Source organism: Sphaeramia orbicularis, chromosome 12 (assembly GCF_902148855.1).
Source record: "Sphaeramia orbicularis chromosome 12, fSphaOr1.1, whole genome shotgun sequence".
NCBI lineage: Eukaryota > Metazoa > Chordata > Actinopteri > Kurtiformes > Apogonidae > Sphaeramia > Sphaeramia orbicularis.
In genome coordinates, this window is record NC_043968.1 from 5,508,891 (window position 1) to 5,531,899 (window position 23,009).

At 39.3% G+C, this 23,009-nt stretch overlaps 2 protein-coding genes across 8 annotated transcripts in view; both read left to right on the forward strand.

Annotated features, from left to right (window-relative positions):
* Positions 1–1,861, forward strand: part of ythdc2 (YTH domain containing 2) — a 34,628-nt gene extending 32,767 nt beyond the window's left edge. For 3 of the 5 annotated variants that reach the window (XM_030150145.1, XM_030150143.1, XM_030150147.1), the window contains 2 exons: positions 29–211; positions 1,290–1,861. In XM_030150145.1, coding sequence (XP_030006005.1) covers positions 29–211; positions 1,290–1,349 — 243 coding nt within the window. In that variant the 3' untranslated portion in view covers positions 1,350–1,861. The remainder of the gene's footprint in view (positions 1–28; positions 212–1,289) is intronic. The other 2 variants (XM_030150144.1, XM_030150146.1) reach the window with 2 other exon arrangements.
* Positions 1,862–3,713: 1,852 nt separating this feature from the next.
* hmgcs1 (3-hydroxy-3-methylglutaryl-CoA synthase 1 (soluble)) lies at positions 3,714–21,150 on the forward strand. Of its 3 annotated transcripts, none has more exons than XM_030148821.1 (10): positions 3,714–3,795; positions 5,278–5,726; positions 6,457–6,582; positions 8,157–8,321; positions 11,862–12,030; positions 13,939–14,109; positions 15,328–15,434; positions 16,219–16,344; positions 17,315–17,472; positions 19,428–21,150. In XM_030148821.1, exons 2-10 carry the CDS (start codon positions 5,279–5,281, stop codon positions 19,503–19,505), a joined length of 1,548 nt encoding a protein of 515 aa, XP_030004681.1. In that variant the 5' UTR covers positions 3,714–3,795; position 5,278; the 3' UTR covers positions 19,506–21,150. The 3 variants fall into 3 exon arrangements, with proteins under 3 accessions (XP_030004681.1, XP_030004683.1, XP_030004682.1); XM_030148822.1 differs by having other exon boundaries at positions 3,770–3,795; positions 5,270–5,726; XM_030148823.1 differs by lacking the exons at positions 17,315–17,472; positions 19,428–21,150 and adding an exon at positions 17,252–17,277 and having other exon boundaries at positions 16,219–16,386.
* The last annotated feature ends 1,859 nt before the right edge of the window (positions 21,151–23,009 follow it).

The following is a 23,009-nucleotide window of genomic DNA, read 5'->3' on the forward strand; positions in this document are numbered from 1 at the left end:
CACACTGATGTATTGTGTTCTTTTAAAGGGTTTTGCACGAATGACGTCACCCATCAGCAGGGACAGCTGTCAGAACTGGGGACTCCAAGGACCGGGAAGTGTCTTCAGCATCGAGTGGATCCACAAGAAGTCTATACCCTTCCAGCAGACCCAGCACATCCTCAACCCCTGGAACGACAACAAGAAGGTCCAGATCAGCAGGGACGGACAGGTGAGCCCACCCATCAGGAATACACAGTGTAGACACTGTCAGTTTGTAGGTTTGTTGTTGTTTTCATCATGGCTTCGAAGTGCCTGCTGGTTCTAATGCGGTCTTCATATGCCGCAGGGAAACGACACTTCCTTAGATGTTCACTTTATAGTTAAAACAGCTTTGTAGATTCAAGATTCTTTATTGTCATTCAACATCAGTAGTGTCTTAGGCAGCGAGCCTTGCACCCGCAATTCGCACGGTTGATTTTCCAAAAGCATGGCCTAAAATGGCAGATGGTTTGCTCAACGCCGTGCTAATTATCAGTATATTGTTCTGTTACCTGGTCCGGTAGCACCATGTCAAAATGCAAGCAGCTGGACTATTAAGAGGAAATTAGCCAGTGTTCTCAGGTCGACTCCAGGTACATTTTTATATTAATCTTTGTCTTGATGCGAGTGTGTCTGAAGAACGTCAAGTGGCTTCCCTTTTTTTGGATTAAACTTTGTGTGAAAAAAAATTATCATAAGTAAATGTATTCCTGTAGATACCTATTTTACCCCAGCGATAAGGTGCTGGATTAGGAAAAATTTAAAATGACCCTTAAAAGTGCTTGAAAAGTGCTTGAATTTGACCTTGAAACACGTGTATGAACCCTGTTAGAAGTATATAAGATAAAAGTCTTAAATTTGGTCTTATTGAAACCTGCAGAAACCCTGTGTTGACAGATAAGATGACCTGAACATGATCCAAAAAAACGCATGTTTTTTTTTTTTATCTGTCCTGTATTTGTTTTGTTGTTTGTTAAACTAAAGTATCCCCCATCACCACCAAATTTTAATCATTTCTTCCTTGTGCCAGTATCAACATTTCCTGAAATTTTCATCCAAATACGTCCATAACTTTTTGAGTTACCTTGCACACAAACAGACAAACAAACCAGCACCGGCAAAAACAGAACCTCCTTGGCAGACGTAACAAACCACACCTCCTAATTCCAGTCCAAATCTCTCTCTTTGTTGGTGTTAACTTGCTTCAGTGTAGATGGCCTCCTGATCTGTACATAATCATGTTCTGCTCTGTTTTTTGTCCCATGTAGGAGCTGGAGACACGGGCCGGCGGCCAACTGCTCCAGCTGTGGACCAGACACCTGGACTGACCACACCCCTGGACTGACCACACCCCTGGACAGACCGCACACCTGGACTGACCACACCCCTGGACTGACCACACATCTACTGTGATTCGACCAAACTACATCACACTACCTGTTTTTGCACCCGACTGCAGAGGTGTTTTCCACAGTGTTCTTATTTGACCTCTGACAGTCCAAAGCGCTGCTCTACCAGTTGAGGCACCGTGTGCTGGAGGAGCTGATACTGGTTTTTATGTTCATGATGCTGAACGTTCAATGTTTACTTATCAAATTATTTTCTGAAATTACTTGACGTGATAAACTGGATGTTAAACACATTTGTCATCTGATATTATTGCAAATAACTGTACTGAAGCATTTTTAAGAATGTTTTTGTTAAATTATACACTTGATTCTAGTTCATCCTTGCAGCTGTTTTAATTCTTTTCATTACATACAGACAGTATGATTTGGCAGAGTTGATGTTTAACTTATGTTGTATGTATGTTAATTTGCCATAAACAGTATAAACAGTGCTTCACTTCATGTTTGTTTTTGTCAGTTCGTCTTGAGCTGAAAGGAAAACTGTCAGATTAGTTTGATCTGCAGGAACGAGAGCTTTATCTTCGGGTTATTTAGAGAAAAGGGTTATTCTGAGGTGAAAAACAGCTCTTTGGCAGATTCAATCAAAAACAGGCTTGTGGAGAGTTCACAAAAGTACAATCAGTTCCTGCTACACTGAAGTGATAAGTTAAGCAGTCTTAAGTAAAGGTAAGTAGTGTCATGGGTTAATTCTGTGAGGTATGACGGTATGTGGAGGTGTGAGGTTTAAAACAACCCAACCAGAGATGGACTATTGAGACTATTCAGACAGGTTACATCATGGAAAAATATAGGGAATAAATATAAGCAGCTGGACACGTTTGGAGTGAGGTTTTTCTTTACATACATAAAGTAGGTGCTCATTCATTCAGCCACATGTTTTATGGAAAAGCTTTCTCATTTTAAAGAAACCTAAATTGTGCAGATAGATAGGTTTTATTTGAGTAAATGTTCTATCTTTTTATGTCATTTTATCAAATTGTTTTTTGTCTATTATATTTTGCCTCAGTCTTTTTTTGCCAAATTAATACAATTAAACAACACAAGTCAACGTCATAAATAATAATGATAATAATAACTTTATTTTTATAGCACCTTTAAAAACTGAGTTTACAAAGTGCTTTGGGATAGAGATAAGTACAGCAAACATGAAAACATGACTAACTGAATGTATGACAGAAGACAGAAATAACAGAACATGATGCTGTCAAATGCAAAATGAAAGAGTGGAATAAAACATGTATGTCAATATAAATGAAGAACCAAAACAGGGTCAAATTAAATATTCAACATTACAAAGAGACATCATTTGAAGGCAAGTCTATAAAAATGCGTAATTATATATATATATAATTTATTTATTTATTTTTTAATTGACAATATACAAATATACAAACAACATGACATCCATATTAAAGAAAATACAAAGACACGGGTGCAAATAGGAATAAATAGGAATACATGTATAGACGTCAACAACCATGAAGACTGCAAGTTTTGAAAAAAAAATAAAAATAAAAATAAATAAATAAAATGAGGTAAGGGGCCAGGGCTTGTACAAATTACATTCTTCAATAACTGATAGAAGCTTCAGTGCAGGTTTACTCTGCATGTGATGGAGAGTTTTCATATGAAGCAGAAACTCATGGAAACTGGAAAATGTGGGTTTCATCTTCAAATGTTTACATTTGTGTTTGTCAAACTGACCCAGAATGATGATATTATTTAGTAAAAAGCTGACGTAATGATAATAATGAAGGAAATAAAATGCAACGTAAACTAAACTTGGGGAAAATAAATGTCTTAGAAAAGTAAACGATAACCAAATCACGGACTAATACATTTACTGTGCTTTAGTTTTTGCATATAAAACAAAGGGTCTGTTTGTAAAAATCTGATTCGGTTTCATCGTCTCCTCAATAAAGTTCTTGCGCTACGATCTTGACCGGAAATGACGTAGGCGGACAGGCGCTGGGCTGGTTTCCCTGGTAACCCTCAGTGCTCAGGCTTGTCCTCCTGCTCGTGACCGCGCCAGGAATTCCTTCTCTTCCCTAATTGGTTCTCCCTCTCTCACCAGACATCGTACATGACACGCCATTGGCCCGCTGCTGAGGCTCCGGCGCGTGGTTGTATTCTCTTATTTTGGATTGGCCGGAAACATGAGCGACTGGTAGCGCCGTATGTCGACCTGTGGCGGCCGTGCGCTGTGATTGGTCCGTGAGCCAGGTGCCGTAGCGCGGGGCGGGACATAAGGCTTGCCCTCGTAATACTTAAATAGAAGCTGGAGCTGGTGCCGGGCAGGCGAACAGAGGCAGGCTGAGCACCGAAAACAGAGCCTTTAACACCACTGGAAGGACTGAGCAAGCAGGTAAGAGCTGCTGTGGACGGAGGGGGGGCACGGCTCATCCGCGAAGACAGTTTTACACACGCTGCCACATTTTCGACTCATTTTAAAAGGATAGTAAACAGTTAATGCTAAATCCGAAGTGCTATCGTTAGCGTTAGCTTGTCACTCTGAAAACAAACATGTAAACACACACATCTGATGACATTCATGAACACCAGCTGAAGCAGAACTAACTAGTGTCACATACTAGCAAACTGTCCCCATGAGTGGCATAGAGGAAGCAGTTCCGTCACCTTATCTGGTCCGGGTAGAAAACGACATTTATATGATTTTATTTTATTTTATTTTTTTACTTTACGGTGACAAACCCACTTATTAAATGGCAGAAACTCACTGAGTGTCAGTACTTAATCTAACAGATAGCAGATAGATTTTAGTAGCGGGCATAAACTTACTTATCCAGATTTAAGTCCGGTGAAATCCCGTTGCCCTTTCACCCAGTTGTGTTCAGTCCAGTCCTTATCTAGTCCTGTGTCTGTGAACACCAGCTTAATGGGACTGTCAGGTCCATGTAATAACACACACGGACAACACCAGCAGCTGTGTGACACACTGTCATTCCTCAAACTACATGAATGTAAGGCTCATCTCATTCCACCTGAACTGAGCTAACTGACATTAACGTGAATGTCAACAGTGTCGTCCGTTACTCACCAGCTTTAAATGTGACTTCATAGTGTTTATGTCAGTGTCATGAAAAAGTTTGGTCATGTCAGTTTATAGAGTCCAGCAGACACGTTGTGTGCGTTTGGCTAACATGCTAGCTGTTATGTGATCCCTGTAACCTTGTCATTTAGCTTTAACCTCCTCAGACCCAGGAAATGTCAACAAAGTACCAGCTTTTATTTTTGTTTTTTATTAAATCAGTGCCTGTATTGGAAACATCATGATGCAGCAGTTTTTTCAGATGCAGTTTTTTAAAATTTTTATGGAATGTCCTTTGTGCTGGACAGTTTACTTTTCTTTTTTTTGGTATAAAGTTGTGAAACTTTATAGTAAAGAAAACCCATAGCTGGGTCTGAGGAGGTTAAGAAGCTACGAGCAGGGCTGTGTGATCTGGACTAAATTGTTATCTTGATTATGAAAAATCATATCATTCTGTATTGATTATAAGTGTGATACAAGCCAAATTATTGTTTCTTAAAAGTTTAATGCTGTTTTTAAGTGAAAGCAGGTGAAAACATATGGTTATTTGTTGATCTGTTATAAATAAACCATGACAAACACTTGTTAAGTTGCACATTTTAGAACTCAAGAGGCCAAACACTCAAAACAATTATAATGATAAGCATATAAAGTGTTAACTAATGTGTAACATTGCTAATCAGTCAGCATGTATCAGACACTTAACTACCCACTGTAAGCTTTAGTTACCTAGACATTAAGTGTCCCTTAAATGAATAGAAAAGGATCCTGACTCTCTCTTGTCGTTAATCTACACAGGATGCCTGGATCAGCCCCAATCAGCTGCTTGGGACCATGGCCCAAAGATGTGGGTATCATAGCCATGGAGCTGTACTTCCCCTCTCAGTATGTGGACCAGGCTGAGCTGGAGCAGTTTGATGGGGTTTCAGCCGGTAAATACACCGTGGGCCTGGGTCAAGCTCGTATGGGTTTCTGCTCAGACCGTGAGGACATCAACTCCCTGTGCTTGACGGTGGTCCAGAGGCTGATGGAGAGGAACGGCCTTTCCTACGACAGCGTGGGACGGCTGGAGGTTGGCACAGAGACCATCATCGATAAGTCCAAATCTGTCAAGACTGTCATCATGCAGCTGTTTGAGGACTCGGGGAACACAGATGTGGAGGGCATTGACACTACCAACGCCTGCTACGGGGGGACGGCGGCGCTGTTCAATGCCGTCAACTGGGTGGAGTCCAGCTCATGGGATGGTGAGTGAAAACACTTACGCTGAATTCCTCCCACCGTTTCACTGTTCACTTTTTCATTAACAGATAAATCTCTTAAAAATCAAGTTAATTTTTTGTGTCCCTTTCATTACCACATTGTTCATTTTATTTTATTCTGTGTGTAGAGCTGCAGCAGTTTGAAAGTTTCCCAGAACAATAACAGGTTCAAGGAAATATGGTTTTTTGGTGTATAATATTTCTTAACTGTGGTTATTATCAGTTGGAATGATCCTTTAAACAATGATTTTTCTGGTCAAAGAAGTGTTTTGTTTGAAACTTAGAAACTTAACTAAACTTAATATATAGCAGTATTTAAAAAGAAAAGGTTCTTCAAAAATGCACAAACTGAACTGTATTTCTTAACACAGTTGGGAGAGAAAAGCATGCACACACTGGTCAGGGTCTTTGTGCAGTTGCATATTTCATCCAAAACTGCAGATAAGGACACGTACACATTACAGTATTATTTACCTTCTTAATCTGTGTGCAAAATGTTAGAAAAGTGTGTCAAGTTTATACACTCAGCAGTAATAACATAGTAACATGAGCAACAGTACTATGTTCTCATTCAGCTCCTTACACTGATAACTGTTAACGATGTGTTGTAACTCTGTACAAATAGTTTTATTGCATTCCTAGTGTCTGGGAATGTGAAACCCCACTGTTCTAGTTTTTTTTTTTTTTTTAAGTTTCTCGTGTTTTGTGTGTGCAGGCCGCTATGCGTTGGTGGTTGCTGGGGACATTGCCGTCTACGCCACAGGAAGTGCGAGGCCTACAGGAGGAGCTGGTGCAGTGGCCATGCTGGTCGGACCCAACGCTCCTTTGGCCTTTGAACGAGGTCTGTTCACTGCGGAATTATTCAGATATCAGATTCATCCAACGCCGCTCTTCAGCTGCTTGCATACTTTTATTTATTAAATCCAATTATCCCACCTTTTATTGGTTACTTTCTCTGTTGCACAGTTTGAAGTTTTAATTGAATCGTCTTGACTAAGGGAGGAGTGGGTTTCATTTGTTATAGCCCATATACATACGACCCATATAATACAATACTATACTCATCTCCCTGAAAAGAGTGGTTGTTTTGCAAACTGTACGATCACTTTAACACTTTGGAAGCCCATTTCTACCAGAGTAATAAAAAAAAGATCATGTTAATCAAAATAATGAGTTTGTCTCTCAAAGTGATGAATTGAAGTTTTCTCAAAACAATGACTTATTCTCTTAAAATAGTAACTTTTCTTTTCCCAGCCAGTGAGATTGTTTTGAGATCCTAAATCCTTACTTTGATTAGGTTTCTCATCATTTTGGGTGACCATATGAAGCAGAGTTGAGTCTGAGAGTAAAATTTCAACATGATTGTATTGTACAGTATTCACTTTTCTGTCTTGATGCGGTTTACATTAGAAATATCATCCTGTATGTCCAATCCAACTTGATTTGTAAAGCACTTTAAAACAATCGCAGTGGACCAAAGTGCTGTAAAGAAGAATAATTAAAACCAAAATAGAAGAATAAAATACAGAATAGATTCAAAGACATAGAAACTGTACAAAAAAGAAAACAATGCTGTACAGAAGAATAAATAAAACCCAAAGAAAAGAATAAAATACAAGAATAGATTTTTAAAAAAAAACAAAAAAACATAAAACGCCATACATGTCGGCTGGTTAATAGCTGAAAAATCAAGTGAATATTTTTGATGTCCTTTTGCTCACCACTTTGTCCAGCTTATGTTGTGTTTGGAGCCGCAGTAGTGGTTATCCATTATCCTAGTCATGTGTCAGTTGTTTAAGGGCAAGCGCTGTTGCTGCACTGTGGTGTTGACATTTTACCCTGATGTCATCACTAAACTGCTTTGATAACACTGTGTGCACTGAACGTCCATTCAAGAGCAGCTGGTTTATTTTGAATGTTATTCAGGAAAGTAGAGCTGAAACAATTAATCGACTCAAAGTGATCCAAAAAAAAAATCATTCAACCACAGTTCTCCTGAATCCAAGCTTTGTTTCCTTCATTTCTCTGCTGTTAAACATTGGTTCCGCTGTTGTGTTTCACACGGACACTTATTGTGACGCACAAATAAGCTTCAGTTCAGGAAAACTGACATAGAATATTTCCCTTCAATCAATTCAAGTCGATTAATCAAATCGTGAATTTTTGCATTCGCTTCAAGCACCTAATGGATTAATCGTTTCCGCTCTACAGGAAGGTCCTTCCTCTGTCTCTTGCTATCAACAAATCACCATCACTGCAAATATTAGTGCGTGTTTCTCTGACTTTCAGCTGCTTAAACCCATCTGTTCCCTCCTGATGTTGAACCCCAGTCAGTTTTCATTCTGGGACAAAGTCTATGTGATGTATGTGATTAGTGCTGAATCATCATGTATCATCGTCCCATTGTGTCTTCAGGTCTGCGAGGAACCCACATGCAGCACGCCTATGACTTCTACAAACCAGACCTGGTGTCAGAGTACCCTGTGGTGGACGGGAAGCTGTCTATTGAGTGCTATCTGAGTGCCTTGGACCGCTGCTACTCGGTGTACCGCAACAAAATCCACGCACAGTGGCAAAGAGGTGGGTTCAGCTGTTTGTTTGGGGGGGGGGTTACAAGTAAGGGCTGTGTATCAGCAAGAATCTGGAGATACGATACAAATCACAATACTAGGATCACAATACGATATATCATGATATATTATGATACTGTTAAAAAGGCAATTTTTTGTTTGTTTTCTTTTTTTTTTTTTTAAATAATTATTTCCTGGAGGGATTGAATTACAGCATAAATCTGCACAAATACTAAACACATTTTTCTTTGATTAGAACAGGATCTAATGTTCTATCACAAAATTTTTCTTAGTCCCCTAGTTTCCAAAGTAACTACCATCTGCCTCTCTCAGTAAAAACAGCAAAAAGTGTTTTTAGGATGCTTCAAATAACCATTATTTAATAAAACAGTGTTAAATAATAATAAATAAAATAGAAACAATAAAGAAAAACAAAAAAAAAAAGAAAATCCCCAATATCTGCATTTGAATAAATACCTAAAAATATCCATACAGTATTTTTAATATCGATACAGTATTGTGAAATGAAATATCACAATATATTGCAGAACTGATGTTTTCCAACAGCCCTAGTTTAAAAGTCTAGTGTCGGGTACTGCCACTAATTTTTTACACCGAATCATTTCAGTTCAAAAAGTCTACGTTCGATTCAGATTGGGGATATTTCAGGTGCTAAACCATTTTAAGCAACATAAAAAAACTCAGAGAAATAATCCTGTAAATCTTTATAAAACGTCTAACTTTATTGAAAATATTAATTTTTATTGTGGGTGTTTCCAAAGGGCACAGGCGCTCTTATACACATGTAGATCTAGTTCATAAAAGAGTGGAACCTTTAAAATCGTCCTGTTTAGAAAAGAATGGAACATTGTTATGACTGTATTTTTTTTTTTTTTTTTTTTTTTAATTTAACCAGATAAAGTCCCCATCGAGATGATGTTACCATCTAATTATTAAACATGCTGTAGTGACAGGTCAAAAAAATGACTGAAATATGTTGGACTGTGACAAATCTGAACTTAACCATTATAAAAAAAACCCTTTCTGGACATTCAGGTGTAGATTTCTGACTTGACCTGTGCAATTGAATGCACCATGAGGAGTGTATGGGTGCCGACTGCTACAGAAAGTGATGTATGGTGGAGTTTAGAGTTTATTAGATTAGAGCTGCAACCGATTAATCCATTAGGTGCTTGAAGCGAATGCAAAAATTTGCGGTTCGATTAATCGACTCGAATTGATTGAAGGGAAATATTCTGTTGCAGTTAAAGTGTAAAGTTAGTAAGTTGTAAGTAAAGTTAAAGTGTTTTTTTACGATTGTGTTTTTACTGTTTGTGTTTTTTAAGTTTGTGGATACTGCTGGAACCTGTCAATTTCCCTGTGGGATGCATAAAGTCTCTCTCTCTCTCTCTCTCTCTCTCTCTCTCTCTCTCTCTCTCTCTCTCTCTCTCTCTCTCTCTCTCTCTCTCTCTCTCCTCTCTCTCTCTCTCTCTCTCTCCTCTCTCTCTCTCCTCTCTCTCTCTCTCTCCTCTCTCTCCTCTCTCTCTCTCTCTCTCCTCTCTCTCTCTCTCTCTCTCTCTCTCTCTCTCTCTCTCTCTCTCTCTCTCTCTATCATTGAAGCTTCTTTGTGCGTCACAATAAGCGTCCGTGTGAAACACAACAGTGGAACCAATGTTTAACAGCAGAGAAATGAAGGAAACAAAGCTTCGATTCAGGAGAATTGTGGTTAAATGATTTTTTTTTTTTTTTGGATCACTTTGAGTCGATTAATCGGTTGCAGCTCTATATCAGATTTAACAAAGTGCACCTGGAAGTGTCAGTTCCTGTGTCAGCTCTGAACTGGAGTAGATGTAGGATCTTCCAGTGCATGTCAGTCACCAGTCAGTCAGGCTAAATGCAAATATATGTCCAACACACAAACGCACACATGCACCTTCAGGACCCACTGGTTACGAGCAGCTGTTTTATTCCACTTAACAGTAACAGTGCGAGGAAGGACCGGGCAGATAACAGTCTAATTGTTTAAGAAGCTTTAGGATGTCACCTGCAGGATTTGTATATGGCTTCATCTGCTCAGAAGTTTACCCGAGTTCAGTGACTGCAAAGAGGTTTTAATGAAATGAGCCTGGAATTTGATGTGTCGACACGGGCCATATCTGAGCATCCTCCACACGCTTTCTGAACATTTTTCGAACCAGAAACCATTCAACTCCCTGCTACGCCTGGCTTCAAGCCAAGTGTAACAGGTAGGGGGAGGTCAGCGGGTAATTGGGTTGTGCCGCTGTGTCACCATGTCACATCTTTGACATGTCACTGTGGTCCTGACCTTAAAATGAGCTTTGTTTCTTTGGTATTTTTGTAACCGGAGCAGCAGGATAGAATGGAGGTGGGACATTAGAGCTGTGTGCAGATGAGACACCGAAGGGAGATGTGATCGTGTTGCCTTTGCCGCTAAATGAACAACATACTTACTGATGCAGAGTAGGGATGGAACCATATGGAAATGTCATATCACGGTTATTGTGACCAAAATTATCACAGTTATCATTATTATCGTAGTATTGTTGAAATTGTGCTCAAAATGTTCAAAAGTACTGATACACACACTGACATAATTTAACCAAGCTGTATTTAGAAAAACAAAAAAAACCCAAACAAATAAAATAAAATAACAGTCCCACTGTCCCTTCTGTTGCAGAAACATTCCAATATTAACCCTTAGTGGTCTGAGTCTATTTTGTCTGTTTTTCAGTCCTTTTGATTTGGCCTTTATGTACTATAGAAACAAATGTTTACTATACCCATGTTTGGGATCTGTTTTTTCAGCACAACTTCATCTATATCATCTGTCTATTATTTTCACTTTAACCTACTATAAAAACATAAAAGGACAAAAAACACAAAAAATATATAAAATCCGATATGAAAAATGTATATAATTTATTGCATAAATAACACACAGATGTTTAACGAACCTTTTCACAGACTTTAAAAGTGAATATTGGTTCCAAATATTAGGCAAAGAAAATTAAAATTGTATTAAATTAAAACTATACTCAAATATTTGACATAAAAGCAGATCTTTACAGAGGCGTTTTCTCCGCTAATCAAACACGGTTATCATGAGAATTTGAATGTAAACGGTAATACTAACCGTCTGCAATTTTACCGCTGTTTATTGTTATACCGGTAATCGTTACATCCCTAATGCAGAGTAATGAAAAGTAGTGCTGTTGGATAAGGTAAGGCAAGTTTGTTTGTATCGCACATTTCAGCAACAAGGCAATTCCAGGTGCTTCACACAGGACATTGAAACACAACGACAAGGGAAAAAGAAACACATTTAAAACATTATAAAAGAAACATGTAAAAGGTGGTTAAAAACAGCAAGTAGGAAAACAACACATAAAAGCCAAAAATATAAAAACGCATGCATATTAAAGTAAGAGTTGCAGTACAGAGTTTGGAAGGAGAATCTAAAATTTAAAAGATAAGTTGTACTGTGTGTTTTCATCACCGTTGTTGTGTGAATGTGCTCGTTTCCTGACAGAGGGGTCAGAGAAGCGCTTCAGCCTGGAGGACTTTGGTTTTCTAGTGTTCCACTCTCCGTACTGCAAGCTTGTTCAGAAGTCGTTGGCCAGACTGATGCTGAACGACTTCCTGAGCCACCCGAGCCCCAACACTGAAGACGGACCGTTCACCGGCCTCGACGCCTTCAGGTACCTTCATAATGAACAGTCCCGCCTTTCACATCCTCCTCCTGTTCCAGCTCATAAAGACCCACTGTGCCGTTGGAACCAACTCTAGTTCCAACTCTAACACTCGAACAAACAGCGTTTTGTGTGAAAGTCTTAATAAAGTATGGAAAAAATGTTTCTGTTCTAGTCGACTTTTAGAGTCTGCTCAAAGGCACGTAGTCTTGTAAAATAAGAAATACATGAGGAAAGCATAGAAATGTGATGTGAGTTAACTAACCGGTCAGTGCTGGAATGATTCTGGTCAAAACTTGGTCCGATCGGGTTCATACTGTCTACTGAAAATATAAAGATTTCCTTTTCTTTTTTGTCAGACAGAAATGAACTTTTTTTATCTGTCTGACAAAAAAGAAAAGGAAATTTCTAGTAAAACTGGTGTGATATCCATGCACTTGAAAACATGTCTGTCAGTAAAACATAATTTACTGCGAATTATGCATTTATTCATTCATTCATTCATTTATTAAAATGAACTTTTCGACTACACACAGAAGGTACAATCTCAACCAAAAAAGTAGGAACCCCAGTATAAAAGTACATGAAGTCAAAGTCTTGGAGAACAAACGAGCAGTTTTGAAAAAGTCTGGAATTTTCATTTGGATAAAGAGCAAGCACCCTGAAAATATCAAACAAAATACTGAAAAATATAGGCAATGTACAAAAACTATAAGATAAAATATTAATTATACAGATACTACTAAATATAACTCTATACTACAGATAATTAATAAATACATACACACACACACGCACACCATATAAGGATATATACAGGCAGTAAAGGATATGTACAAGATAAAATAAAAAAAAACAAACAAAACCAAGGTGTGATTCTTGCTCTGGGGTGGGATGAGTATTGTACTGTCCATTGTGGGGGGGGTGTTGTGGCTCGATCTAGATCTTTCCTTTTTTCCTTTTCTTCCAGTCTGTGACTCCGACCTGAACCATGAGCTCGCTTTTTCAGATCCACATTGATCCGTTGTCATTCCTCCATCTCTGCGTACCTTCTTGCCTTTCACCATAACTCTGACCTTCACGCTCCCTCAGTTCCTTGTACATTTAATACATTTAATACAGTATATTAAATGTTTCATACACTGTATTAAATGTTGAACTACAAGTGAAAATGTAAGAAAAACAAAGCAAACTCAGCCCTGACAGTGTTATTTTTTTCTTTCTCCCATTTTCAGGAGAACACAAATTCTAGGTGAAGATTTGAATGCTAATATTTATTTTCCATAATATTTTTTCTTTAAGTTTTATAGACAAGCTGCAAAACATTATCAACAGCATGGCTTCTGTCCTACACCATAGAAAAAACAGTTGGTAATCCACCGTAACAAGTGCACAGTGGATCAAAACTTCAAATTCTAAATTAAGAAATTATCTTGACAAAATGGAGTAAATAAATATTAACATAACATGAGATTGAAATAAAATTAATTAGAAATAATAATACAAATTAATTGACATAAAATTCTACATAAAGATAAGTACATTTATATCTGTTATTCTTTTGAGTGGAAGGTTTATTAACATCTGTCTCAACCATTGAGTCACATCTGGTCTTTGAGTGTTTTTCTGCAGTAGTTCAATACAAACTGAACTCCATGAATATTCTTTGTGTTTTTCTGGATGCAGACCAAACAGAAACAAAACACTGTAATTTTTCTGCTTCCCTATAAACAATGAAACGGGTTCCTTTACTTACTTTCCCGTACGTTTTGTGCATGTGTCTGGTATGTTTTTTATTCCATCTGTTTACCTCCACTGGTCTAACATACATCCACATTAACCACTTATAATGTATCAGTTTAAGACGTGAATGCATGAATTTAATAATGTTAATATTTGAATATGTTCGGTTTGCAGAGATGTGAAACCAGAGGAGACCTATTTTGACCGGGATGTGGAGAAAGCCTTCATGAAGGCCAGTTCTGACCTGTTTGACAGGAAAACCAAGCCCTCGCTGCTGATCTCCAATGAGAACGGAAACATGTACACCCCATCAGTCTACGGCTGTCTGGCATCCGTCATCGCAACGTATGTCTTAATTTTATTTTATAAGTTGTTGCTCTGTTTTTATTGGGCAGAGGCATCAAATACTCTGTTTTTTCAAGAAATAGAAATCAGCATCTACAAACTCGGATCATTTATCCAGTTATGACACATTAAGCATTGATAAACCCTGAGCCTAAAATGGTTCATTGTGACTTTATTTTTATTATTTTGACTATAAAAAGGATAGAAAATATGCTGTGAATGAGTTCTTTTGCCCATGCTTCCAGAGCGCTTAGAACTTTCCAAATCTAGCGGTCATTTACAATTTACTGCATGTTATAATTCTGCTAAAACAGCTTCTTCTCTAGCTTCTAGTACAGGTGTGAGTGAAAATGACCAAATAAAACCTATAAAGTGCTACATCTCAGGTTTCAGAAACTGTTGGAATTTTTCCAATTGCACAAACAGTGAAAAAGTTGGAGCCATCCAAACTGCATATGCACAGGGTGTGTCAGCGATGACACATGGGGTTTAAAGAGTTAACATAGTGATGGTTCTGCTTTTAAGGTTGCAGAACGCTGCTAGTTCATTACCTTTACTAAGAAATCACTGAGGGTTGACTCTGGTTTCCTGTTGTGCCAAGTAATCGCTAAATTCGATGTAAAACACACCAAATTATGTTAAAGATGCAAGATTCATATACAAAATAATCAATTATAATACATAAGTATACCTCATAACAGTGCACAAGAGTATTACAGCCAAACTGAGAGTTTAAAAAATCCTTTTGTACCATTTTTATTTTGTAAATGTCGATGTAACTGATATTTTAAAAGGCTTACTTTCAGGAAAACCCTTCTGTCATTGGGTAAATACGATATCTTTTCTGTCTAGAGTGCTATGGAAATGTCACTAGACTTTTTCCTCCTCTGCTTCTGCCAACCATATTCCAAACAGCTTTTAAAACAAGTTGTTGCAGGCAAATGCCCAATGTCACAATAAAATCATGTGTCTTAATAGAGTTAAATATTTGGTCTTTTTTAAAAATCCAAAGTCAAATATTATAATGACATCTGGACACACGACATAAAGGACAACAGTTTCTTCATGTGTTGTTTTATGGTCATCGTGTAGAGAAGCTGAGTTCATAGAACCTGGACATGGAGAGAAGCTGTTTGTGTTTTATGACTCATAAATACTTTTTAATCCAGGAGTGTGTGTTTCCTGTTGTGGTGACCTGTGATGACCTTTGTGTTGCAGACACACACCTGCACAGATGGCTGGTCAGAGGGTTGGAGTTTTCTCCTACGGCTCAGGATTTGCTGCTACTCTGTATTCTCTCAGAGTCACTCAGGACCACACACCCGGTGAGTCATCTGTGTGTGGATCACATTTAAATACACAATATGAAGAATATAGACGTTACATTTATTCTTCAGCCCCTGAAACATTATTTCAGTGAAACGTGCTGCTGTGAATTGTCGTCTGTTTCAGGTTCATTAAAGCTGCTGTGAGTTTGTGTTTGTGTTCCTTTTCTTCAGTGGTTTAGTTTTACTGTGTGTTTTATGGTCGAAACAGGTGGAAGAACAGAAAAAGACAAAGAGAGGAAATGAAGTTTAACAGGTTTTTATTAAATAAGGGACTCAGAATGTACATCAATAAGAGATTTAGGATGTTGAACATGATCTGTGAACTGGAACACACTGAACAACAACAAGAGTTTGAATTTGGGCCCAGGAGTTTTTGCTTTGGGTTCTTTTTTATCTAAATCAGTCCAGCGGCTTTTTGACACCTGGTTGAACTCAAAAACTCAGTAAAAACCCAGTAAAAAAAAAAAAATACAGGAAAATCAACAACACTGCAAACAGTAAAAATGACAAGGAAAACTGTGGGGGTTTTTTTGTTTTTGTTTTTTTAAAGTCCATGCTGTTTATTTTTATAGTGAGTCGGTCTTACTCACTGCTCTGTGATTTGACCCCATTCCACAGGTGGTGGGGGGTGCACTGAGCATGCTCAGATGTCTATGAAATTTTTCCTACTGAGGAAATGGTTGAATTTTTTTGAATATTCTAAATACATCTTACATTCAGAACGCTCACCACGGACATGTTAGGGGTTAAAGGGTTAATGTGTTTGTTTGTTTGTTTTCAGGATCCAGTCTTGACAAACTAGTGTCCAGTCTGTGTGACCTTAAGGTCAGACTAGACTCGAGGAAGAAGGTTTCACCTGCAGTCTTCGCTGAGAACATGAAGCTCAGGGAGGACACTCACCACTTAGGTACCAGTCCTGCATGTGTCCGATTCAGGCCAAACATGTACCGTAGAGCTGAAACCATTAATCGATTTAGGTGTTTGAAGCGAATGCAAGAATTCATGATTCGATTAATCGACTCAAATTGATTGAGGGGAAATATTCTATTGCAGTTTTCCTGAATTGCAGCTTCTTTGTGCATCACGATAAGCGTCCGTGTGAAACACAACAGTGGAACCAATGTTTAACAGCAGAGAAATGAAGGAAACAAAGTTGCGATTCAGGAGAATTGTGGTTGAATTATTCCTTCCTCCAGGAGGTGCTGTGATCACTTTGCTTTGTGTGTTTGTTTGTTTGTTTTCATCTTTAGTGTAAAACTCTTCCACCCATCTTTCCCAGATCTTCCCCACAGATAGGCCTAGGCCCTGGGACCAACCCAGTCCATTTTGGTCCCAGTAGGACAAAGTTCAAGGTCACAGCAAGGTCACAACATCTACAGTTTTCCATCTGTCATCACTGAGACATTTTCCAAAATTCATCCAAAATTCCAAACGACTCCGATTCTCCTCTAGTTGGATCCACCTGTAGCTTAGAACAATCTCTTGTATGTGGAACTAAATTGTCCACATCCACTGTGGAATGTGGACTCTGTGGACATTTACACTGAACACTGAAAATCCCATTTCCCACACATTTAAAATTAGAACTCAACTAATGTTGATGTGAATTGAATCTAATTGGACAGACACATGACTGGGACCAGATCCAACTGTTTCTGTGTATGGAACAACCTGGAAACTGTTGAATTTAAACAGAAAGAGTGGATCCACACATGCACAGCGTTCAGGGTGAAGGAGGAGCTTTGCGTTCTCTGAACACTTGTATTTTTTTGGATCACTTTGAGTCGATTAATCGTTTCAGCTCTAAACACAAGTCGAGGTCTGATTGGTTTTGCTGAATCTCTGGCTGTCATTAACATTTCTCTGCGTCCACACAGCCAGCTACGTCCCTCGAGGCCCAGTGGACGATCTGTTCCCAGGCACATGGTACCTGACACGAGTGGATGATAAACACCGAAGGGAATACGCCCGCAGACCGCTGGACCACGACCTGTCAGCAGAACCAGAGCTGGTTCGCTCCAGCACCACCGCAGAGGTAAACCATCACCTCTGTGTTTTCAGCAGTGGATCTGAAACACAGAAAAGACCTTTACTCTAGTAAATGAGTGTGTACTAAATCAAAAAGCAGCGAGTAAGAAGGTTCTGGGTTTAGATCAGAAGCTTATTGAAACAGTAGCATGTCATAAATGAGGTTTGGTCCGATGGTGCCTTCACACCTCCACAAAGGTCCCACCCACTGGATTTCAACCATTGCTCCTTTAAAATCAGTGCTGTTGTTTTTGTGTCATGACGGGTATAATCAAATCAAGCTCACAGTACGTCCAACTCTGGAGGAGCCTTCAGGGTTTCTTAAAAGTAGGATTAAAAATAATTACAATGTGTCACCTTGTTACAGAACCAAAATATCGACATGTGTTGAATTCTCATCCCTGTATCAGCAGCTGCATGAATTAAAAACACACCCTCCTTGGTCGTGGTAATGAAGAGGGCTTTGTAATGAGAGGTGACGCCTCCAATCCCTAAAGAAAACTCTTACAAACAGGGAAATGCGGGAGTGAAGCTGTTTCTAATAAAGGGCTGCTTTTCTCTGCGACCAGCCTCTGTTTAGGAATTCACCACAGCTGCAGATAGTATTAACCCATGAAGACCCAAACAGCCACCGGCATCCAAAAGCATCGACTCATGTGAAATGTGTGAGCACTGTTCGTCCACTAACTATATCAGTACATGTAAATCAAATACAGTTTCTCAGCTTTAAATCTTCATCGGATGTGACCCATTTGGACGTTCAGAGGCTTCGTAGTTACCATGGAAACAAAGTCATCTACTACCACATTGATTCACCAGTAAAACCTATGGAGTTGGATCAGTGACAGTGGATGGAAACACTTGTTTTTACATTCAGTTGTTTACATCTTTGCTGAAAGTCCCATTTTCTTCAGTTTTTCAGTGTTTTATATAATAACTTGAAATTACTCTTGAGTTTTCATGAACATCTACATCATCAGTAAATGAAATGTAGGAAAGTACATGATTTACACTGAAAAATGCAAAATACAGAGGATAATATTATAATGCATGGTGATAAATCATTTAAAAAAGGTTAAATATAGAGAAAAATTCCTTTTGGAACTGCCACTAAAGTAGCACTGGGTCGTTCTGGGTTAAACACACCCACCACCACTTAGCAACTGGAATCCTTTAGTCTGGCTTGAAGGTGTCTAAGTGCATCTGATTGCTTCTGTGGTCGATTATTTCAGAACGCTGTCTTTGCATTAGGGATGGAACCATATGAAAATTTCATATCATGGTTATCATTATTATCACGGTATTGTTGAAATGTGCTCAGAATGTTCAAAAAGTACTGATACACACACTGAAATAATTTAACCAAGTTGTGTTTAAAAAAATAAATAAATAAAAAAAATAATAGACACAATGTACTTTCTGTTGCAGAAACATTCAAATATTAACATGTAAATGTCAAACATACAAATGTGCATTAAAGATGGAACCTTATGGACACTGTCTGACCATTTTACATCAAGTTTGAGTGTTTTAGTTTCTTTTTCAGAGATAGCTAGTCTCTCTCTCTCTCTCTCTCTCTCTCTCTCTCTCTCTCTCTCTCTCTCTCTCTCTCCTCTCTCTCTCTCTCTCTCTCTCTCTCTCTCTCTCTCTCTCTCTCTCTCTCTCTCTCTCCTCTCTCTCTCTCTCTCTCTCTCTCTCTCTCTCTCTCTCTCTCTCTCTCTCTCTCTCTCTCTCTCTCTCTCTCTCTCTCTCTCTCTCTCTCTCTCTCTCTCTCTCTCTCTCTCTCTCTCTCTCTCTCTCAAAGTGCGGTAATCAAACAAGGTTATCATGATAATTAGAATTTAAATGGTAATACTAACTGTAGGGAACTTAACCATGTTTTATCATTCTACCGGTAATCCTCCCGTCCCTACTCTGCATGTACTAACGCTGGCTGTTGTCTGTGCTTTCTTGAACTCGCAGCACATCCCCAGCCCAGCCAAGAAGATGCCTCGCATCCCTGCAGCCGCTGCCGGCCCCGAGGCCGCCGTCAGCAACTGAAGTCACATGACCTCTGAGAGGTATCCACGTCCCAGTACTCCACACTACTGTCAGAACCAGTCAACACTAGAGGACAGAACTAGAGGCCAGAGCACCTGAGCGCCATCACATGTTCATGTGTGTGAGTGTTCAGCGTTGGAGCACAGCCCTGGAGCTGCCTGGACTCTGCCCATTGTCCCTCTGTTGTCCATTCCTGTTGGACATAGTCCACAGCGGGCGTGAGAAGCATTTCCTTTAGTAATTCTTAATCTTGAAGTTTACATTTAGACATATCTACTCTTTGCATTAGTGCAGAACTGGTGTATTTGTGGGAGGTTTGCAGGCAGATGTTTGCAGTGCTGATAGTGACTTCCTGCTGGCAGCAGGCAGCCGGCAACAGGAAGAGGAAGTGGAGCTAATGAAGAGCGGCCTGTGGATCCCTGCTGATTCACAGAACAAACAGACGTGGGCCTTGAACTGTTTATGCATCAAAGTAGAACTGCTGCTGCTGTGGAATCTGTGACCACGCTCAGCCTGTTTGTGTCCAGTACCTCCGTTTAACAGACCGTGGGTTTTACAGAAGGTTCATTATGGGAACAGTGGGACAGGAAGTGATACTTCACTCCAGAGTCAGCGCTCATCCTGTAGAAAGTGGGCGGAGCATCACTCCACACTGCTGTTGACTGCTGGGGCTGGAGTGAAGTTTCTAAACCCACAGTGTGGTTAGGGTTAGGGGTTCGTTATTTTACCTTCAAACTCGCTGGCGTGTTTTAAAAGTGTTTGACATGCATCAAGTAAAAACAGAACTTGTTTTATGTTTTCTATTTCTGAAAGGCTTCGGCAATCATGACATTCATCCTCAGAATAATAATCCTCTGCATGTCCAGCTCCATTTCAGTTTTCTTTGAGGGTCCGATGCTTGTCCATGTGGAAAAACAGCAGTGAGTTTATGTTCCGTCCACACCAAGAATGATAAATCTGAAGTGTCATTGGCTTCACTGACAGAATAATCTGTGAATAACAAAAACACTGACAGCCAATCAAATCTAGGCCTGAACTTACAAACCCTTTAGCCAACAGGAAGGCAGCTTTTTGACATTTGAGACAATGTACTTAAACAAATTCCTCCTTGAGCATCAAAATAACTGACTTATGACTCAAATAAGTTCCTTTAAACACCATGTGATTAAATTTGATGAAAATGGTGACACCCCCCCCCCCCACACACACACACACACACACACACAGATTGGTGATGCTTTGGTGCCGTGGCAGAGCTTGATGTTTTGCTATAAATGGCTCAGTACTGCTCTCTCTCAAATGTTCAGAGGTGCAGCCCCTGTATGAGGTTTCAGGTCCAGACTTGGTACCTAACCCTAACACATACTTGGTCATTTTGGTTTGAATATGCACATTTTTCTTGGTTTCGACACTTGCATCCATTGTACTGACAACACAGTAATGATCCAGAAGCAGGCGGAGGATATTTACACCCTCACAATAAAATCCACTCGACTCAAAGGCGAGGGCCTGATTTTATATCCGCTTGCATCATTATTCATCTTGATAACAATATGAAATGTAAGAATAACAGTTGAAAAGAAAGACGAAGAGGAGAAGGTGTCTGTGCTAGAGGCGGTTCTTGGTGTGGACGGTTCTTGACACATAACGGTGTCAGTGAACAGAAAAAAAACAGCTCAGCATTGTTTAAAGGAGCAGCAGGTGAAATATAGCTGAATAAAAGTTCAACAATTGGGATTAACCTGCACAGTTCAGAACCCCTTCACAGATGTGTCAAACTCATTAGAATTCAGAGGTCACATTCAGCTCAACATGATCTGCAGTGGGTCGCACCAATAAAATATTAATATAATATAGAAATAATATTGACTCTAAACTTTTCTGTTTTAGAGTCAAAAAAGTACAATTACATAATCAAAATGTTTACTGTAAATTATCCTTAAAAAACATGAACAACTTCAACAGACTGAAGTTTATTAAGAAAAATAAGTGCAATTTTAACAGTTTTATGCCTCTGCCTCTCATTTGCACATGTTCATCACAGCGTACAGATCCCAGTGAATCTACAAATACACAACACATTTAATAACAGGCAGAATATTGTAAAAATCGCACTTTGCTTGAGACATTTCAGGTTATTCACATTTTTTTTATGGAAGGATAGTTCGTAAATGTAAACATTTTCAGGTAATTTTGAATTTTTTTACACTAAAATAAAGAGAAAACATTTGGAGTGGTCATTATAAATTATTCTGATTATATTTTAATGGTTTGATCAACTTGAGGTTGAATCAGTCTGAATGTGACCCCTGAACTACAGTCATTGTTCATATCTTCAGTATAATTTTTTCATTTCACAAATTCATCCCACGGGTCGAACTGGACCCTTTGGCGGGCCGGTTATGGCCCACGGGCCGTATGTTTGACACCGGTGCCCTATTGTATAAAGTACAGAGTCAGTGAGCAGACGGAGCTGTGTCTTCTGTCGAAGGTTTTCCATGGTGGGTTTTTCAGGGACTGACCTCCAACAGTTCAGGAACACGTTCCTTCTCAGAGCAAAGCATCATGAAGATACTGATCCCATCTGTAAGGCGTTCACCGTACAGGACAGTTAGACTGCGTTCACACAGCAGGGCTTAACGCACAATTTGGATTTTTGGGTGAAATACAATTTACTAGTGTGCTCGTTCATATTCCACATTAAATGTGGCTTCTATCAGTTTTGAGTGTGAACTGAATGTGACCCTGAAGTAACCCACATGGACAAAAGAGGTCCTGATGGAATACATGACCACGCAGACACACACTGTGTTTATGGAGGGAAGTGTGTTTTCCCTGCCGCTCCTCCTCCTGGACAAAGAATTGTGACGTTTGTCGCATTTCAATGCAGTAAAGGTTGGATAAGTTCAGACTGAAATCACATTGCAAAATATTGGATACACATCGACTTTAGGACCACGTATGAACGTGTCCTGGGTCGGATTTGAAAAAATCAGATTTGTGTTCAAACTGTCTTTAACAGATCGGATACAGGTCACATATGGGCAAAAAAACATCGGATTTGGGCCACATTTTCCTGCAGTCTGAACGTAGCATTAGTCGATAATATGCAATAGTTGTTTGTGTTTCCATTTGGTGGGCAGTGTTCTCCCTTTATTCCATCATACTGCCTACACACACACACACACACACACAGAGTTGTCACTTAAAGGGTTCAGAGCCTTACAGTTAAAGGGCTTTCTTTCTTTCTTTCTTTCTTTCTTTCTTTCTCAGTCTTATGGCGTCAGCAGATTCTTCTCTTGGACTGTGTCTCACGCTGTGTCTTCTGCCTCTAATTGTTGTTTTTTCCGTCGAACACCGACACTTATTTGATGCGACTTTAGCTGCACTCAGCAAAAAGAAACCAAATGATTCCACGGACAGCTCAGGCAGAACCTGTGGCGTCGGCCTCAACAGAGCGGACGCTGTTCCTGTTCCTGCCGATGCCACACAGGTTAGGACGGT